General features: G+C 36.1%; 7 protein-coding genes across 7 annotated transcripts; 3 read left to right on the forward strand and 4 right to left on the reverse strand.

Annotated features, from left to right (window-relative positions):
* Positions 1-1,835: 1,835 nt before the first annotated feature.
* Positions 1,836-3,416, forward strand: EV154DRAFT_475797 (uncharacterized protein; the record flags this gene model as incomplete). The annotated part of the gene is made up of 7 exons (XM_051597998.1): positions 1,836-1,969; positions 2,024-2,125; positions 2,210-2,317; positions 2,374-2,447; positions 2,681-3,052; positions 3,110-3,139; positions 3,169-3,416. The coding sequence occupies 7 exons, from the start codon at positions 1,836-1,838 to the stop codon at positions 3,414-3,416; spliced, it is 1,068 nt and encodes a 355-aa protein (XP_051463414.1).
* Positions 3,417-3,859: 443 nt separating this feature from the next.
* Positions 3,860-5,876, forward strand: EV154DRAFT_490141 (uncharacterized protein). Its single transcript, XM_051599391.1, has one exon. The coding sequence runs from the start codon at positions 3,907-3,909 to the stop codon at positions 5,779-5,781; it is 1,875 nt and encodes a 624-aa protein (XP_051463415.1). The 5' UTR covers positions 3,860-3,906; the 3' UTR covers positions 5,782-5,876.
* A 69-nt stretch (positions 5,877-5,945) lies between these two features.
* EV154DRAFT_557793 (mitochondrial helicase twinkle) lies at positions 5,946-7,947 on the reverse strand (the record flags this gene model as incomplete). Its single annotated transcript, XM_051605454.1, has 3 exons — positions 5,946-6,044; positions 6,113-6,547; positions 6,613-7,947. 3 exons carry the CDS (start codon positions 7,945-7,947, stop codon positions 5,946-5,948), a joined length of 1,869 nt encoding a protein of 622 aa, XP_051463416.1.
* Positions 7,948-8,186: 239 nt separating this feature from the next.
* On the reverse strand, positions 8,187-9,689 carry EV154DRAFT_410394 (uncharacterized protein; the record flags this gene model as incomplete). Its single annotated transcript, XM_051595397.1, has 5 exons — positions 8,187-8,920; positions 8,973-9,084; positions 9,131-9,235; positions 9,402-9,440; positions 9,495-9,689. The coding sequence occupies 5 exons, from the start codon at positions 9,687-9,689 to the stop codon at positions 8,187-8,189; spliced, it is 1,185 nt and encodes a 394-aa protein (XP_051463417.1).
* Positions 9,690-10,593: 904 nt separating this feature from the next.
* EV154DRAFT_580532 (uncharacterized protein) lies at positions 10,594-12,221 on the reverse strand. Its single transcript, XM_051606619.1, has 8 exons — positions 12,020-12,221; positions 11,723-11,955; positions 11,577-11,663; positions 11,439-11,507; positions 11,250-11,378; positions 10,878-11,197; positions 10,752-10,823; positions 10,594-10,690 (listed from the first exon to the last, which is right to left on the reverse strand). Exons 1-8 carry the CDS (start codon positions 12,190-12,192, stop codon positions 10,643-10,645), a joined length of 1,131 nt encoding a protein of 376 aa, XP_051463418.1. The 5' UTR covers positions 12,193-12,221; the 3' UTR covers positions 10,594-10,642.
* A 1,937-nt stretch (positions 12,222-14,158) lies between these two features.
* Positions 14,159-15,746, reverse strand: EV154DRAFT_475801 (uncharacterized protein; the record flags this gene model as incomplete). Its single annotated transcript, XM_051597999.1, has 7 exons — positions 14,159-14,206; positions 14,422-14,741; positions 14,807-14,935; positions 15,004-15,072; positions 15,136-15,222; positions 15,276-15,511; positions 15,574-15,746. 7 exons carry the CDS (start codon positions 15,744-15,746, stop codon positions 14,159-14,161), a joined length of 1,062 nt encoding a protein of 353 aa, XP_051463419.1.
* Positions 15,747-17,063: 1,317 nt separating this feature from the next.
* Positions 17,064-17,994, forward strand: EV154DRAFT_410512 (beta-lactamase-like protein; the record flags this gene model as incomplete). Its single annotated transcript, XM_051595402.1, has 4 exons — positions 17,064-17,232; positions 17,405-17,623; positions 17,681-17,770; positions 17,828-17,994. The coding sequence occupies 4 exons, from the start codon at positions 17,064-17,066 to the stop codon at positions 17,992-17,994; spliced, it is 645 nt and encodes a 214-aa protein (XP_051463420.1).
* Positions 17,995-18,331: the final 337 nt, after the last annotated feature.

Consider the following 18,331-nt stretch of genomic DNA (forward strand, 5'->3'; position numbering starts at 1 on the left):
TATTTTACACAAATTATAATAAATTAAAATTGGTGGACAAGGAATTTCTAGGCATAAAATAAAATCGTATCATTATGCAAGAAGATGGTGCACAAGATCCGGATGACAACTTTAATAAATCTATCTTATCATATGTACAGCAAAACAAATAAATCTAAATTCTAGAATATGTCCGACTAGCTAAGTATTAAGTTACTTAGTAAGATAGAAGAGGAAGTAAATCATGATTGATATCGGAAGCTTCTGAGCTAATTTTAACTTTTGTAAAAGGCAATTGAATTCAGCTTGCGTCTGGTGACATTATATCGAAATATGAATATAATTTCAGTCTGTCTACTGCTGGAACCTCACATAATTAAATTAGATAGTCATGCTGTAATTGGTAATTTTCTGGGATAACATTCTACTCGGTCATTTCAAAAAGTTAGAGCCCCATTTCGAAAATTGGTGTCATGCAAAAACACCTGTTTAGAATATATCAGTGTTATTTGATTTTGAGATGTCGAATTTCACTTTAATTGATCCCACTTGTTATGAGTACTCTCGACAGACATCTGAAATAACTGAACAGGTATAAAGGATGAATTACAGTTAGTTTTGTTGAATCGCAAATTTGTATAGTACAGTTCCTATATAATCAGTCATAGATAAGCCGTACTTGTGCGTATCAAGACCTATCTAATATAATTTATCATTCTTTCCATCAAATATATATGCTTGAATTCGGTCGATATCCCGATTCAAAGATATTAAAGATTTGGCTATAGACTTTATAAACGCTTGGTGACCATTTACTATCCCCATAAATTGTCAATAAAAAGGGATTGTTCTTGATCCGAAAAATAGAACGCTAGAGTATATATAGTGTGCGTTGGCTTCTGAATCAATCAACACTTTGTAAGAATGACTATTTACCAAAGTGCAATACATAGGTAATTTATATTAGACATAATTTGAATTTACTAAAAACTATATATTATATTTAATCGAGTGAAATCCCCAAGAAGACCGATTTAATAAAAGACAACAAAGGTGGCATTAGGGTATATTATACCGAAGGCGGAATTGTATATGATGATCATGTTTTTGATTGAAATTTATTAGATTGTTCATTTGATTTACTATAATGATTTTTTGATCTATTGTTACTGGGGTAGGTTAAGGTTGGCAATCATATTTTTATAGCTATCATCGTTATTTAGTCATTGTAATTTGAAATATATCTACTATTACACTATATACTGTCGAGCACGGATCAGTGCCGATGGCAGTTTTGGTAACATTAAGCATTTCTTTGAATATTATGGAGCTCGTTCCTGACAATTTTATGTTCAATATAATCAACATATACGCCATTTTTAATGATTTAAATATTGCTGCAAAGTTTCAAAGGAAGGGCAGACTCAACCAAAGCCACGGACCTTCAAAACTTCGATATATATCACAAAATAGTGACTTTATATGGATCAAAAACTTAATAAATAAGACAAAGTGATACTGAAAAAATTTGTCATATCACTTTATTCTGACGGGAAGAACCAGACAGTTCAAGGAAGAATAAATGTAACGTGTTATAGGAGTCTGATGTGGTATTAATTAATAAACATGTCGTGAATTCATTTCTTTTATACAGAAAATATTAAGTGCATCAAATGAAAAGAGTAACATTCTATATCAAGTTGCATATTCTCAAATATGTTTTGCATGATTCACCATCGGTTAATATGATGCGAGGATTATTTAAACAGGCACTGGAGATTTAAGCAGTCCTCGCACACGGTGTAAAAAGCATAGATTGCCGGTCTTTTTCTTTCTCACCTTTTTTTTTTGTCAAAATGGAAGATCCTGTTAAACAAGACTTGAATGCATTGATCAAAAAATATGACGAGTTCATTGCTCATACGTTAAAGCCTTCTTTAAAGCAAGAACTAGACGAGCGAGACTTAATTTTTAACAGCATTTCGGAATAGTAAGACGGGAGCCCTCCCGAATGGCATGAAACTGTCACTAATTCTTTTTGTAGTCAAAAGTTAAACCTGCAAATTGAAACAATTGAAGAAAACGACTTGAAAGAATTGAAAACCATGGTAGATCTGGGCTCTCAATTCTATGTTCAAGCACACATGTAAAGAAATGCACAGAGACAAAAAAAAAAAAAAAAGAGACGTGTGATACTAAAAGTTCCTCTTCAAAAAAATAAAAAAAATAGACCCGATACCAGATACATCTATGTGAATGTAGGATTTGGTTTTCACGTACAGTTTACATTGGATGAAGCAAAGGAATACATTGTTAAAAAGGAGGCACACTTACAAAGGTAATGAGCTCAAAGTAGAATGTGATCGCTTGGATTATACTTATCAATTCCATTAGATTGGCTGATAAGCATACGGTGGAGGCTGACAAAATTAGAGCACATATTAAGATGGTAGCGATCAATTACTCGAGTAACATGAAAAAGACATTAACACCTTTATTTATAGGCGTTAGAAGCCATGTCTGAAATAATAATGAGTAGATAGAAGCAACACATACATCACACTTTGGAACCACGCTGATTATCGCTTGGATAGTTTCCACAAAATAAGCAAGTCCAGCTATTTTTTATCTTTTTTCTTTTTTCTTCGAGAATAAATTCTTTATAAATTAAACGGGGAAATGGACGCATTTTTGGATAAAGTGGAAGTTGTACTTGATTACGGTAACAAAGCGTACAAGAAGGTAGAGCCAGCAGTACAAGTCGTTTCACCTTATCTCGATTCGTTTTCGAATGAGATGCAACCCATCCTTAATCGACCTGTCGACTGGATCCTCTTTCTCTACTTTCTGACACACATTCCTATTACAATCTTTTTCGATCTTCAATGTCTTTACCCTAAATCAATTATCCCCACATTCCTTGCACAGCTGAACGGCACTTATATGGCACTTACCAACGACCCCTTTATGGATACGAACAGACCTACCATGTATTGGTTCAAGAGCTTTGCCTTATGTGAAGCTTTTTTGCAACTTCCCTTCTTCTTCTTTGCTACCTATGGTGTATTTAAAGGTATGTTAGACTAAGAGTGACTATTTACAAAAAAATAACTAAATACATCCATTATAGATAAATCGTGGGTTCGTTTGCCTCTTGTCAGTAAGTTATAATGATTAAACGTCAAAAAGAAAACGGGACTAAACGTTTTATGCTAGTCTATGGTGCTCATGTAATGACAACCGTATTACCTTGTCTTGCAGAGATAATTTTCAATCAGGAACTCTACGGCATTGATGATTTCCAGCGTAAGGTCATCTTATTTCTTTACACACCTTACTTCCTTATTCCTCTGATTGGTCTTGCGGATGCCTCTATTCGTATTACCAAAAGACTTGCATTCATTGATGCTCACTTAGCCATCAAGAAAGACACCTGAATAGATTAAAATTTGTACAAATAAAGAAAAAGAGTATAATTTATAAGGGCCACGAGTAATCAGGGTAATCGACTATGCTACTCCTGCTCGCATCATCATCCATATACATCTGCGTGATGCGGATTATATGCTACAAATTAGTTGCGCTAAGGGACTGACCGACAAATTTAGGTAATAAAGATTTTTCTTAATAAACAACATTGATGTGGTATAAATCTCTAGTAGATCTCATAATTCTTATTCTGAAGGAAAGGGCCACTCTTTCTAAAAGAATCAATGATAATCTTTACTGTCGTGTTTAATATAATGACAGGATTTTAAGATTTGGACTGATATGTGCGCGCGGTGACCAAAAAAAAAGCACGTCATAAGGTTTTTTAGGCCGACCCTGGGGGGCCTTATATAAAATTTCATTTTGGGGAAAAAAGACACCTACACCCACACTTTTTCTTTTATTTTTGTTTGCTGAAAGTAACAGCATGTATAAGGAATGGTACTTCGTTCCTGTCTATGCTATAAAAAATGTCCAGCTTTCGTCTCTCACCGCATTATACAACAGCCAAGAGCTATTTTAACTGCTAAAACTCAATACCCTGTTACACTTTATTCTCGCCAACCCCAGCAGCGAATGTTTATTACGACACCCATTAGAACGACCAAACCATCAGCACCATTAGCACCTCCACCATCACTACAAAAACCAATAACTAATACCTTAGACGACACGCTTCGAAGGGCTTTGAACAACGAGTTAACCAAAAAACAAACGAAATCCTTTTACCAACAATTAGCAACATCAAAGGATACTTATCGTCTCATTTCACCATACCTGGAGGGATATGACAGTGTTCGTAAAGCGCTTTTGGAGGCTTCTGGGTACTGGTCGGTGAAGAAGATCCAGGAGATCATGAGCTTGTGCGACGTCCAACATGTCAAATGGAGATTGGATTTATTAGGCCAATTATTATCTGCCTACGTATTCAATCGAAAATTAGACACCCTACTGGTAACTTTACCTACCTCTGGTTCACTTACAAGTATCTTGCCATTTTACAACGCAGTTATCAGTAAATGTGCGAAACAAAAGGAATACGAGCATGTACAACAAGTGTTAGACTTAATGAAACAGAGATCGGTTGGACCTGATATAGCTACGTTCAATATTTTGACACGTATGAAAATATCCAAGGAGCCTTTGACACCGGAGCAAACATTGGATATTTATAAAGACATGGTTTCGCTCGGTATCCAGCCTAACCAAGCGACATTTAATACGTTTCTCAAGAACGCCTGTAATCGTCAACATTGGGATAGTTTAAAGAATTGGCTCGATTTAATGGAAAAAGACGGCGTAGAAGCTAATCCTATCACCTCACGCATCCTTTTTAAAAGCTATGTCGAATTCCCCTCCAATGTGCAGATAAGTGAAGCTTTTGACCGTGTCTCGAAAGCCGTACCCATTAATGGAAGAGAACGATTTTTGAATACGGGTGTGACGAGCTTGTTAAAGATAAAGGAAACAGGAGCGGCCATGGATCTACTAGACAAGGCATTTGCTTTAGAAGAGCCAGTTTCAGTGTACACGTACAATTTACTGATGCAAACGTTATGCATGGATGGCAAATTCGAGACTGCACACGGTGTATTGGATTCGATGATACAAGACAAAGACAACATACCCCAACCTGATATTGTAAGTTTTACTACGGTCATGCAGGGTCTTGTTCGAAGTAGTCAGCACACGGAACTCGGCCAGTTGAATCGACTTTATCAAAAATTATTGGATCAAGGATTACGTACCAACCATGTCTTGGATTCAGTTGTCTTGTACGGTCTTGTTCGATCAGATGGCAACAAGAATCTCGTTAAAGTAAAGAGCATGTTTGACATGATCATGGCGAATCGACAATCTGATAAGTTACCACGACAACGTACAGATACGAGACTAGACGAGATCAGGATTTATAATATGATGATGGATTTTTACTTTTTACATTATCACCACTCAGACACACATCGACATCAGACACCCACCGAACCATTTGCTTTATTGCGCGACGCAGTTGAACACAAAAAGCTGAAGCCGACTGTAACCACTTTGAATATATTGGTGAGGGGATTAGCGATACTAAACAAGGATCTGAATGGAGCGGAAAATATGGTGACGATCTTAAAAGAAAAGGGTGTAGAGATGGATGAAAAGACAGTGTGGTATTTGACTAAAACTGCTTATGATCAAGGACAGATGGCTCGAGCTCGACAATGGATCGAAACCTATGAGTTGAATAGTCACCAACCGATAAAAGGGTCCGGTTTGATTCATTTAAAATCAATCTTGACCAAATGGGACAAGAAAGAAGCATAGAAAAAAATTATCATCTAGATCGCTCACAATACTCGACACACACCCACAACACATAAAACACAACTGTACATTCCCCCCCCCCCCTTCTCTTTCCTCCGCACCCGCGACACACACACACACACGCCTTACAATAAAGCATAGAAAGAACTCCCCCACTTGTATTTTTATTTATATGGTCTTCTAACTTTTACTTCTGTACTTTGAGAACTTGCATACTTTGCTTTTCTTTGTTCCTGTATTTCTTCTATTGTACATTCACGAATCTTATTAATAATAAAAATTAAACATTAATACCTTTTTCAAAATACTGCACGCTCTAGATCCTTCTTACCTTTTGTGTCTCTCTTAAAAATTTGTATGGAATCACGCCTAATGTACCATCATATCGGTTCTTTTTGATATCTAATGAACGTGAATCTATTTTACCATGCGATTTTTGGATGATGACCACATTATCTGCTTCCTGTGTCACTTTAGCGCTGCCAAAAATCGAGTTGATATCCAGCTCTTCACCCATGTCCTTTCTAGGATGCACCACCAAAGTGATGTGCACATCTTGCTCCGTAGCAAATTGTCGGATCTCGGCAATGGCGTTGTCTTGAAGGTCCCATTTATCCAGACTTGATCTACCTTGTTGTGATAACATGAATTGAAGATTGTCAAGTACAATGTGGCGAACATCGTAAGCATATACTGCGTGATGACATGCTTTTAGCACATCCTTGATTGCTGTACTACTAAAAAACTTTAAAAAATACAGTGGGAGCTATAAAACAAACAAACAATAAAGTTAATCATTGTAAACCATAATTTATGTCTAATGTCTATTACCTCTTGGAACCTATCTGCAATCTCTTCAAACTCTGAGGGCACAAGACTGATATCTTTTCCAGCAAATTGGAACAGCATTTTCTTAGCTAGTCTCTTGTTCAAAATCTCAAAGGATCCCCAAAGTGTAGGCACACCTGACTGGCAGTAATCCAAACTCAATTGACTGATAATTGTGGTTTTACCAGCACCGGTGGGACCAGTTAAGATGGTCAATTCACCCGGACGATGACCCTTCATAATTTTGTTTAATGCAGGTAAATCCGACGATTGTACACCACGCGATTGATCGGGGTGAATAATTTCGTTATAGACTTCCTCACGCAAATCACGGAAATCCACAATTTGATCATGCTTAATTCTTCGAGCGGACGCCACAATCTGGAGCATATCTTTCTTTGCCTGCAGTGCATCATAGGCATTGATAGGGCCCATTTTGTCGCCTAAACGAGTGTTGACAATCAAACATTTGGAATCTCCAATCTTGTGAGCGAATCTTTCGGAAGCTAACTGTCCATCCATATCATCATCCATCCAGATATAGACACGTGTGAAGCGTTGTAACAAAGGTAAAACGGACTCTTGAAGCTGATAATTTGAGGTAGGTATGGCAACGGAAGGAATACCTGTGGCTTGATAGGCAGCCATTGCATCCATTTCACGTCGTGTCAAGATCAGTGTGTCTGAATCCGCACAAGCAGTTTGATAGCCAAATAAACCTGCTGAAGATTCTTTACTGTGCAATGGTGGGTCATGTTGGATGATGTGTGTAGGGTCATCTAATTCACATACTTTTAACCGAACCGTATCCAATTTAAAAGATTCTTTTTCCAAGTCATAAGTCAAGTCAGTTTGAGGAAATGTCAAGCAGGATACGCCATCGACATCTGTTATCCCTACTTTATACAATTCCCAAGTACTCTTGTCCATGCCATGTTTCAGTTCCAAATGCTCTAATTTATCAGTGTCTTCGGCAAGGGCTTGAGGGTAACGATTGATTTCTTCCATCGGTCTCGAAAACTGAGCATACTTTGTGCCTGTATGTAACATATCGGATGTGGATAAGATGGGATACTCCTCTGGCTGTGACACTTTCTTTAATAGATTTCTGGAGAACTCTTGAAAGGTGCCCTTAGATTTACAGGTGGTACATTTATAAGTACCCTTTTGAATATTGAGGTACGCAGCAAAACTATTTTTGCGGATATTGATACAATGAGGGCAATTGGTCAGAACGATGTTGCTTTCGGTTGTGGGTACAGGTCGTTGCTTATGTGTGTAGAGAAACTTCATAACGTCGGATTGCAGTCCTGTCGATTCCTTAGTCTGTGTACTCATGTGAGCTTTAAATGCATAAGGTAGGACCAAAGGTTGTAAGAGGGTATATTTGGGTCGAATCGCCTTAATGAGAGAAGGAAAGCTTTTGTTAATTAACTTTGACATTTTGTTTATTAATTGAAAAGAATAAAGAAAGTGTTTTCAAGTTTTACAAGAAGGGGTGTTTGCAATAAAAAAAAGTAGAAGTGACGGTCAAAAAAAAAAAAAAATTGACAGGTCCCGGGACGCGAACTCAATTATTAAAAGTCGCGTAAAATCATTGACATTTCATCCAATCGACCTTTTGAGACTTCAATTCTTTCAATCACTTTCTCCATCTTGGCCAATTCTGCTTTGTCAATTTCACCTAATAGTTCTATATTTGCAATGACATCTTCTCGACTCAATTTATCGATTAAACGTTTACGTCTCAAGAGCTCTTCGGTTTTGCGTTGTTGTAGGTTGGCAGTGGTGCGATACACATCTACCAGTAACTCTTGAAAGCATTTTTCAAGGGGTACATACCATAAATGAAATGAACGCCCAGGTGCACGATCTGTTGAACGTGGCACTTCTTGAATCTCTACTAGTCCCGATAAGAGCAACGTATCCAATTTTTGACGCACATCTTTGGGTGGTAGCATGGCATATTTTTGAATTTGTGATTCGTCTAGCTTACCTTTATCATTAAGGATACGAACAATACGGCAACATGCAACACCGAATTTATCCGTTACTAGACCTTCCAATAGTTCCTTCTTCATGGCTTGCCTTAATCGAGCAAAATTTACAGAGAATTGGTTACTTCCGAGTTCATCACGTCGTTTTATAAAGCCTGATGGATCGGTTCGAAGTAAATCTACGTAGCCTTGTACAACCTCGTTTACGGATGGTTTTTCTTTTTTGTCCATGGGATTTGTTGGAAGAACAATATCACCGCGTGTAAACACATCGGGTTCCAACATGTTTGCGATGTGTGTAACTGTAGCAGCGGCTATAACAAGTTTAGCTTATTGAAAATCAAGTCCTGTAAAGGTTTAACTTACGAGATGTGTCTTCCTTGACAGCCTTCATTTTTTCTTTTCCACTTCGGAAGAAGGTCTTCATTACAATACCTGCCGTTCGGTTAATTCGACTAGTAGCAAAATCAGCAACCATCTAAGGGTAAAACAATGTTAAAATTAAATGGTATCTTGTGGATGACCTTTAGAAGAAAACTTGCATGATTCCGGAAGTATAAATTATATTTCTCATAATTTAAAGTGAAAAAAACTTCTGGGTCAACATCGAATGCCAATTCTGTACTTCGCTACGAGTGAATATATGTATTGAGTAATTTTCAAATACTTTTATGTGCTGGCCTAAACTTACTTTAGGCTCTTCGTTTTCGAGCATATATCCTTCATTTTGCATACGCTGAGATAAAACGGTGATTAAGTTTCACTTTGCTTTACAATAACTCCTCTTTTTTTTACCTTGGCCTCGCTTTGTAAATCATCTACAGCTTTTCTTTTCTACATAAAACCTTGTATGAGTCACGCTATCGAACAATAATTGAGAGATCTTACCATGCCAATATGCTCGATATTTTTAAAGATGGCATTTACGGTTGCTTGAGCAGCAGATTTAATGGTCCTGATTTCTTGCGCAGAAGAAACAATGGTATATTTTTCCAACTCCTTTTCTTCGGCGTCCAGAAAGCGGTCGTACACGGAACGACTGTGCTGAGGTAATACGGCTGTGACAAATTGTTCGATTGCCATCTTCGTGAACGTTCTGGTATATGCCGCCTCTATGCATATTATGAGTAACTGTTATATTATATATAAAAAGGAAGTATTACCATCTTTTTCCTTTTCTGCTGCCCATTTTGCGACTTGACTTAATTTGACTCTTCCATTCAGAAACAATAACTGACAGATAGACGATCCCTGGTTCTATATTTCAGATAATGTGTTGCTTAAAGGAGTAGCTACACTTACTGATTTTCCGTAATGCTCTTCTGTCACTCTCATAATACGTGCCATGCGTAGCCTCATCAAGACCTTATTGGTGTCAATTTCGTAAAAGGTTGCTTCCTTTTTATCATCTGTTCCCTCATTGAAATATACAATGCCGTGGTGAATTAACGTCACAAGTGTTTCTCTTATACACTTTAAGCTATAACCACTAAAACGTGTAAGGTCGGGTATCGTTAAACGACCTTTGGTGATAAGTAAGTAGCCAATTCGCTATTTTCAAATTCAATTAGTTTTTTCTTTGTTTGTACTGTTGGCTCGGATTCTTTGTTAGACGTACAGCTGTGTAAATACCAAAATCTTCAAGTAGAATTCTTTTACAAAGACGTGCCTCAGTAGACATGGCGAAAGGTTAGAGGAAGAACGAATGGAGACAAAAGTTTCGCGAAATGGAAATTAAGGGGAAGGGGGTAGGAGTATCAATCGGAGATACATGTATGATTTGTACAATGCAACCACTCGAACGTCTCTCGAATTCACCATTGTGTGTGGTAATAATTTTTGCTGTTGTATTAACAATATCTATCGAATCCACATAGAATAATGTTCACTCTTCGCTATTTATAGACTTATTAGGGTTTCTGAGTAGTGAATAATAATTTTAAAAGACAACTAGAACTATCATTGTATTAAAATAACGCTTTATTGGATTATACGAAATTATGCACAGCATCAATTTCGATTGCAAGTAATGTAAATTAAGCGTTGGTAGTTGGGAGTCTGTCATCACTGGTCGGGCAGTATAACTAATAAAAACGCGGTGTTTAACAACTAATCATATGAAACTTGGGAAGGCAAGGTACTTACATCAAGATTCTCTTCGAAGGAGATTACTGGAGGCTTAAGACTTTTTGTCTTGAACAATTGATTCCAAAAAGTCTACAAAAGTCAAGTTAGTAGCAGTTTTTATATAAAGTATAATTATTATTATACCTTTGCAAACCATTGATGGCCTTTTTTGCTAGGATGGAAACAATCTACATTGCTAAGAGCATTGATAGGGAAGGATCCGAGATCAATTGGTGCGGGACTATACATGACTGCAAATGTGGCTCCAGCAACACCTTTATATTTGTTAGCGAGTGCAGCTAATTTGGCATTATAAGCGTCCGAAAGATTATCCATCTTTGTCAAGTCAGCAGCAGATCCGGAGCATGAGCATTCCTTAGAGTTTTCTAGAATTCCGTTCTTGATACAATAATCTGCGTTGTTTGCAGACAATGGGAAAACTCCAGATACTTTGAATGTACCAACTACATACAAGGATGAGTATTTTTGGGAAAAAAAGTATGCATGTTAACTTACGTAAGTTGATTACAACTTTAGGAATTTCAGCTTTGATACGAAGAATAGCATCTTCGACATATTTTCCATATGCGTCAGCAGTTGTGTAAGATTGCATATCTGGGTTACAGCTAGCACATTGGTCATTACCTAATTGGCGTCAAGTTAATCAAATGGTCAGGAAAGGTTTATTTATCTAGTGCTCCTTACTTCCGATCTGAATAGTAACCATCTTCCAATCATTTTTATAACTGGTGGAGAGAATATATGCCTTCATACCTGTTTTGGTGATGGATGTTCAGAATATTTGTACATAATATCCCACTTTCTTCTATTATGTTTACTTACGAGGAATAAGATAATCAAGCTCATAATCCAAGTTCATGGCAGTGGCACCACTTTGCCCAGCATTCAAGTTATCTTTCAGGGGGCGATCTATGAATATATGTAATTAATAGAATGTTTTAAATTTAATAGAGTCATACAAGACTTACATAAACTGAGTGGTGCTTTACAGTTGTTTCCACCACAATAAGAGACAATATGCGAAAGAACAGAAGCTCCTTTGACGTTAGGATTGTACTTTTTGACAAAGTTTGCAAGTGTAATAGCACCTGTATCTCCACCAATGGCATAACTATTACCACGGTATTCGGAAATCAAACTCAAATTAAGAATACCGCTTCCTTCATAATCAAGACCGTTCATGGCAAACCCGGCCATAATACTATACAGGCACAATCATTAGATATTCTATTTTTTTAAAGACACAGCTGGTTTTATTATTTTACCTGTCACCTAATGCACCAATAATATTAATGTCATCAATACGAAGATCAGTGACATCTTTTGCGGGGGTTGCACGAGCTGGGAGAGCAGGACAATTGGCAATGTTTGCAACATTGACTGCAAGTACACCCGCAATTGAGATAGAGATAGCAATAATTGATTTAACAGATACCATTTATAAAAAGTACTGTTTCAATGTTTGACAGAAATAAAAATGGCGACAGAGGAAAGTGTTTAATGTGCTTCTTTATATACTGTTCCTTCAAGTCTGTTACACTTATCGAACACATTATTCAATATGATTTTACAAATCGTATTTCCATAATAAAAAATGCGTAAATACGTGAGTAATATTTAATATCAATTTTAAAAGATAGAATAAGTAAATTCATGCTAATCAGGGAACTCTTGGTATTTCTTGTATATTGGACACAGTTTACTTGTGCTCCATACTGACACTTTCCTTAAAAGCGTCACTATATCCCATAGAATAAAGTAATATCAAATAGTCTAATTAAGAATATGTGTACTTTCCGAGCTAATAATTAAAGCAACAATTTGAGGTTTCTTTATCTAATCTGATGGAAATAAAAGTGTTTCTTCAAGCCTTAGTAAAATAAGCAGGTAAACACATTTGGTATCAACATTTCATACCTTTGCTTACTTTTTTTTTCTTTTTTTAGAAGTGCTTCTCAATGAACTACTTGTAGCATGTCTCAGAGTACAGACACGCCCTTGCCGCATTGAACACTTAACAGGCAGCTATATTTCCACGAAACACATGACTAGACCTTTAATTAAAGTACTCACATATATACACACTATTATGCAAGGTGTTCCTCTTTTGTAATAACCCGGGTGTCTGGGCCCTAGTATATTCAGAAATAATTTATACACTTTCTCGATTGCGACCTTATTAAAACATTTTTAAGGCGTCATTTAAAAAGGATAATAATTTTGAAAGTTAGTACTGGAGATCTTTGCATAAAAACAAGTAAGCAATGTGTATCATCTAAGTTCGTGTAGCATTGAAATTATTTCACACTTTCTTTTAACAGGATTTGGATTTTGGCTGATGACCTGGTGCAAAAGTTGGTGCCAGTATACTAGTCCTTTACAAGAGTTACTTTCCAATTATATGTTTATGTGTATACAAAGGTCTTGTTTATATAATGACTATTTCATAGAACCTATCACGTTGATATTGCTAAAGAATATAGTAAATAATTCTGTCCCCTGTATTTGAGTAACGTCGAATATACGAAAATAAATGCCATGACAAAAGCACCTATACAAAGTGTGGACATTCAGAAGAAACCGTATGGGTTATATCGGCTTTTAATTTCCCGGGTCAAATGACAGGTAATTTTATTCCCAAGAACCAGAGAATCAGTTATATCTCTCCTGTGTGACCTTAAGTAAACTGAACATTCTGGATTATATCAGGCCAGTTAGGGGAGATTAAGGATTATTTTTATTTAGGCTCTATAGGGAGTCGAGTATAGAAAAAAAAAAGTTGTATATTTATAACCTTTTTTTTTTGATAAAAAAAGTTGTATTAATTTAACGTTACCATGTCGAAAATTTTAGGTTCTCTTTAGAGAGGGTGTACAGATCGATCACATCTTTCAATGTACCTCTCTCATTTTGTTCACAAGATCATATTTTAATACATTTGTGCACCGCTTATAATACTAAGCTCGTAGACGTAATTTGTGTCCAGGTATTACCATGGAACGATCAGTCACACACTATTCGCTCGACACAAGAAAAAAGCTGTATAATCAATAACCCACGCTTTTTAAGTATAATTTGTTCGTAACAACATTTGACCCGTTGTAACAGATGGCTGTTGGTTACGGTATCAATACATCAGTATTCCTGTTTAATTGTGAATAATTAAAGGCCACGATGTAAAACTTTTTTATGAGCATAAATACTTAGTGTTAAATAATAATTAATAAAGTAATCGAGAAGGTGCTTTTAGAAAATACAAGCTTTTATCAAATTCTGTAGCGTGTTCGATATTTAACAACTTCAGTATAAGATTAAATTGAAATTAGATCAAATGCTTTATTAGAAAACGTATTAAATATCACTATATGCATAAGCAAAGATCGAGTAAACGTGTTTAAATTAGATTATTCGTTTTTGGTAGGGAGTCTGTCACTTTCAGTTGGGCAATAGATCTATTAATAATTTAAGTTAAACACCACTGGAATGTAAATAAGATTTTATAATACTAACATCGGCATCAGTTTCCCATGTGTAAAGCTTGGGCTTCTCACTTCTAGTAGTAAATAATTGATTCCAGAAAGACTACATATGGACCTGTTAATTTACGTTTTTTTTTTTTTTTTTTTTTTTTTTTTTTTCAATTTGCAAACGGATATTTGTGTTTTACCTTGGCAAAATAACTATGTCCTTTTTGACTGGGATGGAAACAGTCAACATTACTGAATGCTGTAATGGGAAAGGACTCAATGTCGACTGATGCGGGGGTATACATAACACCAAAAGTAGCATTGGGAACACCCTTGTACTTTTCAGCAATATCGCTCAACTTTTCAGCATATCCTTCTTGGACACGATCCATAGCTTCCAACTTTTCTGAGGATCCAGAACATACACACTCTTTCTCGTTGTCCAAGATACCGTTCTTAACACAGTAGTCAGTATTTTTACCAGACAATGGGAATACACCAGATACTTTGAATGAGCCCACTATACAAAATGAATGTTAAGGTCCATAAGAGCTTTAATTACCATTTGTTTTATAAATTTCTTACTTAAATTAACTACAACTTTTGGAATTTCTTTCTTGATACGAATAAGGGCTTCTTCAACATATCTGCCAAAAGCCTCTGGAGTTGTGTGCTCGGCTAAGAAAGGATCACAGATACTACACTGGTCATTACCTAACAAAAAAGACCATTAAAAAATAGCATTCCTTTTTTTTTTGAGTACAACGTCCGAGTCCACTTACTTCCGATCTGGAGATTAATCATTTTCCAATCATTCTCGTAACTTTCAGGTGTAAGCTCGAGCTTCATGCCTTTTTTTTTTAGAACATTTAATACTACAATATCTCAAAGAACTCTCTGCGAAATACACTTACGAGGAATGAGGTATTCGAGCTCATAATCTAAATTCATAGCAACGGCACCACTTTGAGCAGCATTCAAACTATCTCTCAAAGGATAATCTACAAACATGCTCAGTAATTATTGATATACAATGTAGAATGTTTGAACTTACAAAGCGAAATGGGCAATGTACATAACGGACCTCTACACACAGATGCAAATCGAGATTCTGACGAAGAACCCTTCAAATCAGGATTGTAATTCTTCACAAAATTGGCCAAAGTAAAAGCCCCTTCATCACTACCCATAGCATAACTTTTACCGCGATATTCCATAACAGTAGATGTGTTAAATACACCAGTACCATCTTCATGGTTAACGCCGTTCATAACAAAACCAGCCATGATACTATAAAAATAAAGTTAGACAAATTACATTCGTCAATTTTAAAGATAAGATCATTTTTTTACCTGTCACCTAAACCAGCAATCACGCTGATATCATCGATACGAAGATCAGTAACATCTTTGGCGGGATTTTTACGGGCTTTAAGTGCAGGACATTTGGCAATTTCAGTCACATTTAATGCCATAACACTGGCTACCGAGAGAGAGATTGCAATTAGAGACCGAACGAAGACCATTTAGATGGGTAAGATTGTGAGTATATAATAATGTATTCTAACGAAAAAGTTTATTTCATTTATATATGAAAAAAAAAAAAAAAAAAAAAAACTATTCCAACAAACACATCGCCAGTAAAATACATTTTTAGAATAGCTGAATTTCTGTTTGTTTGAAAACAGACATTCTCAATTCACAATTCCAACGCTATTTATTGATACTATTTAGGCGCATTTCAGGGACAAAAAATTGCTCGAACCATGAGTTTTCTGTATGTTTTGGTGTTATAAAGGATAATTTGACATATAACAGTATTGGTGTGAAAACATAACTATTGATTCCATTTTTTTTTTTTTTTTTTTTTTTTTTTTTGGATGTGAATCTGCTAAAGAAATTGTACACATTATATGTGGCCTGGTTAGCAGTCATCAAATAAATTTTGCTAGCTATCACAAAACCAGCAAAAATAAATAAACAAATGCAAGGGACATTGCTGATTGTTTAGCAAACATGTAATTTTTATATCCAAGTTTTTAAAGTTTCTGGAGTTCTTTTAAGTTTTTTAAGATTATTTAAGCTTCTTTTGTTGCCACCTTTAATACAGTTACTATATGTTTATCCATTTGATAGGTAGCCCCTCTGGAAACACAAAAAATTAAATCTTATTCAAAAGATTTGTTTACATAATATAAAGCAAATACATTGTCATTTAGTCGTGCATCAATCATTGGGTATGGCGAACATGACGCATTGCTTAATGTGATATTCCCAGTGCCTAAAATTTATTTCCCTCATTCTATTTATGATTGACCTCTTCTCAGTGTAAAATTCTACCGAGGTGGCATTCCTATCAATTATGGAATGTACTTTAAGTTTGCCAAATAGACTTTTGTGGTATATTCTATTAGGATTCTTTTAAAAATCATTGAATTTACAAGGAAGATATGCAGGTATTGTTCATAGATATGGTGTGTAACCTGCAACCTATACAAAACACTAAACTGCGATTTGATTATTACGTAATCGAAAAATCTTGGTCTACCCACTAAAAGTAAGGCATCGCTTGCGCCAAAGAGGTAAATGTGACTTCGGATCACTACTCTAATATAGCTACATGTAGCTACCTACCAAAGTATATGCCAGATATATATTATATTACATTTATATTGCAACGTCTACTTAATAATAAAAACTAAGATAAAAATTGACAGAACCTTTTCAAACTGCTCACGTATCACCAGTCAGTTAAAAGAGCGAGACGGCATAGTGGCACTCCTGCACCAAATCTTTTTTATTTTTTGTATCTTTTTATCTGTTTTATAGAGCCGAAATCTTTAATGGCAACTGTCGTAGAAATCATATTCTTAGGAACGGGTACTTCCAGTTCAGTTCCCACTATTGCATGTCTTACAAATCCCGAGAAGTCCTGCCCAGTATGTTTATCCACCCAAACGCCTGAGGGAATAAAAAATAACAGAAGAAATACATCCATGGTGGTTCGTTATCGTAAACATGACGATCCCGTCGGATTCAGACTAAGGTACATTGAGCCCAGATTAAAAAAATAACGTAACTGACATGATGTCTATAGAAATGTTCTTATAGATTGTGGAAAAACCTTTTATAGTAAGTCTAATTTTAAGTCACGGCGAGGTCGAAACTAAAATAAACCATGTAGCAAGTGCTGTGGAAATCCTCCCTCGTTATGGTGTTCGTGAGCTAGACGGTGTTATCATTACTCATGGCCATGCCGATGCTTGTTATGGTATGGACGACTTACGAGGATGGACCTTAGGTGGTGCAATCCAACAACGTATCAATGTTTATTTAGCTCCAGAAACAATGGAAGTTGTTGCAAGAACATTCCCCTTCTTGGTGGATTCATCGTTGGCAACTGGTAAAATAAGGCTTTAATAAGTATATTTGTAAAGAGAAATCTAACAAATCTGAATAGGTGGCGGAGAGGTAGCGGATTTTAAGTACCATGTCTTTGATCCCAAGAAAGATTTTACAATTGAAGGCCTTGATTTCACACCTTTAGCCGGTAAATACTAACAAACGAATTTTAATTGGATCTAATAAAGCCTTCATTCTATTGTAGTGCACCATGGTATATACATGACGACCAAAGAGCCTTATATTTGTTACGGATTCAAATTTGATGGCGTCAGCTATATATCTGACACCAATTTTATTCCTGCCGACACAATGCAACTCATTCAGGGCAAGTCAAGAATTTTTGTTGTGGACTGTTTAAGATGTAAGTAGCATGGAAAAATGGATGGCTAAGAAATCAAGAAATATTAATCGGTTATACCAGTAACTGTCCCTCACGCCTCACATTTCGATTTGGGGCAATCCAATGATGCAGCAAGACAAGTGAAAGCAGCTAAAACATATTACGTCGGTTTTGCTCACCGCGTTGATCATTACGAACTTGAAAAATCTCTTAAAGAACTGGAGACATTAGAAGGATTGAAGGTTGCTCCTGCTTACGATGGTTTAAGAGTTTCATTAGAGAAAAAAGGGGAACTTGTGGAATCTTCCTATCTTGAGCCCGCCCTGATCGTTGTCAAGGAATAACGTGATAATAAAACTTAGACTT

This window comes from Mucor mucedo, assembly GCF_025094135.1.
Source record: "Mucor mucedo strain NRRL 3635 chromosome Unknown EV154scaffold_2, whole genome shotgun sequence".
NCBI classification, from domain to species: Eukaryota; Fungi; Mucoromycota; class Mucoromycetes; order Mucorales; family Mucoraceae; genus Mucor; species Mucor mucedo.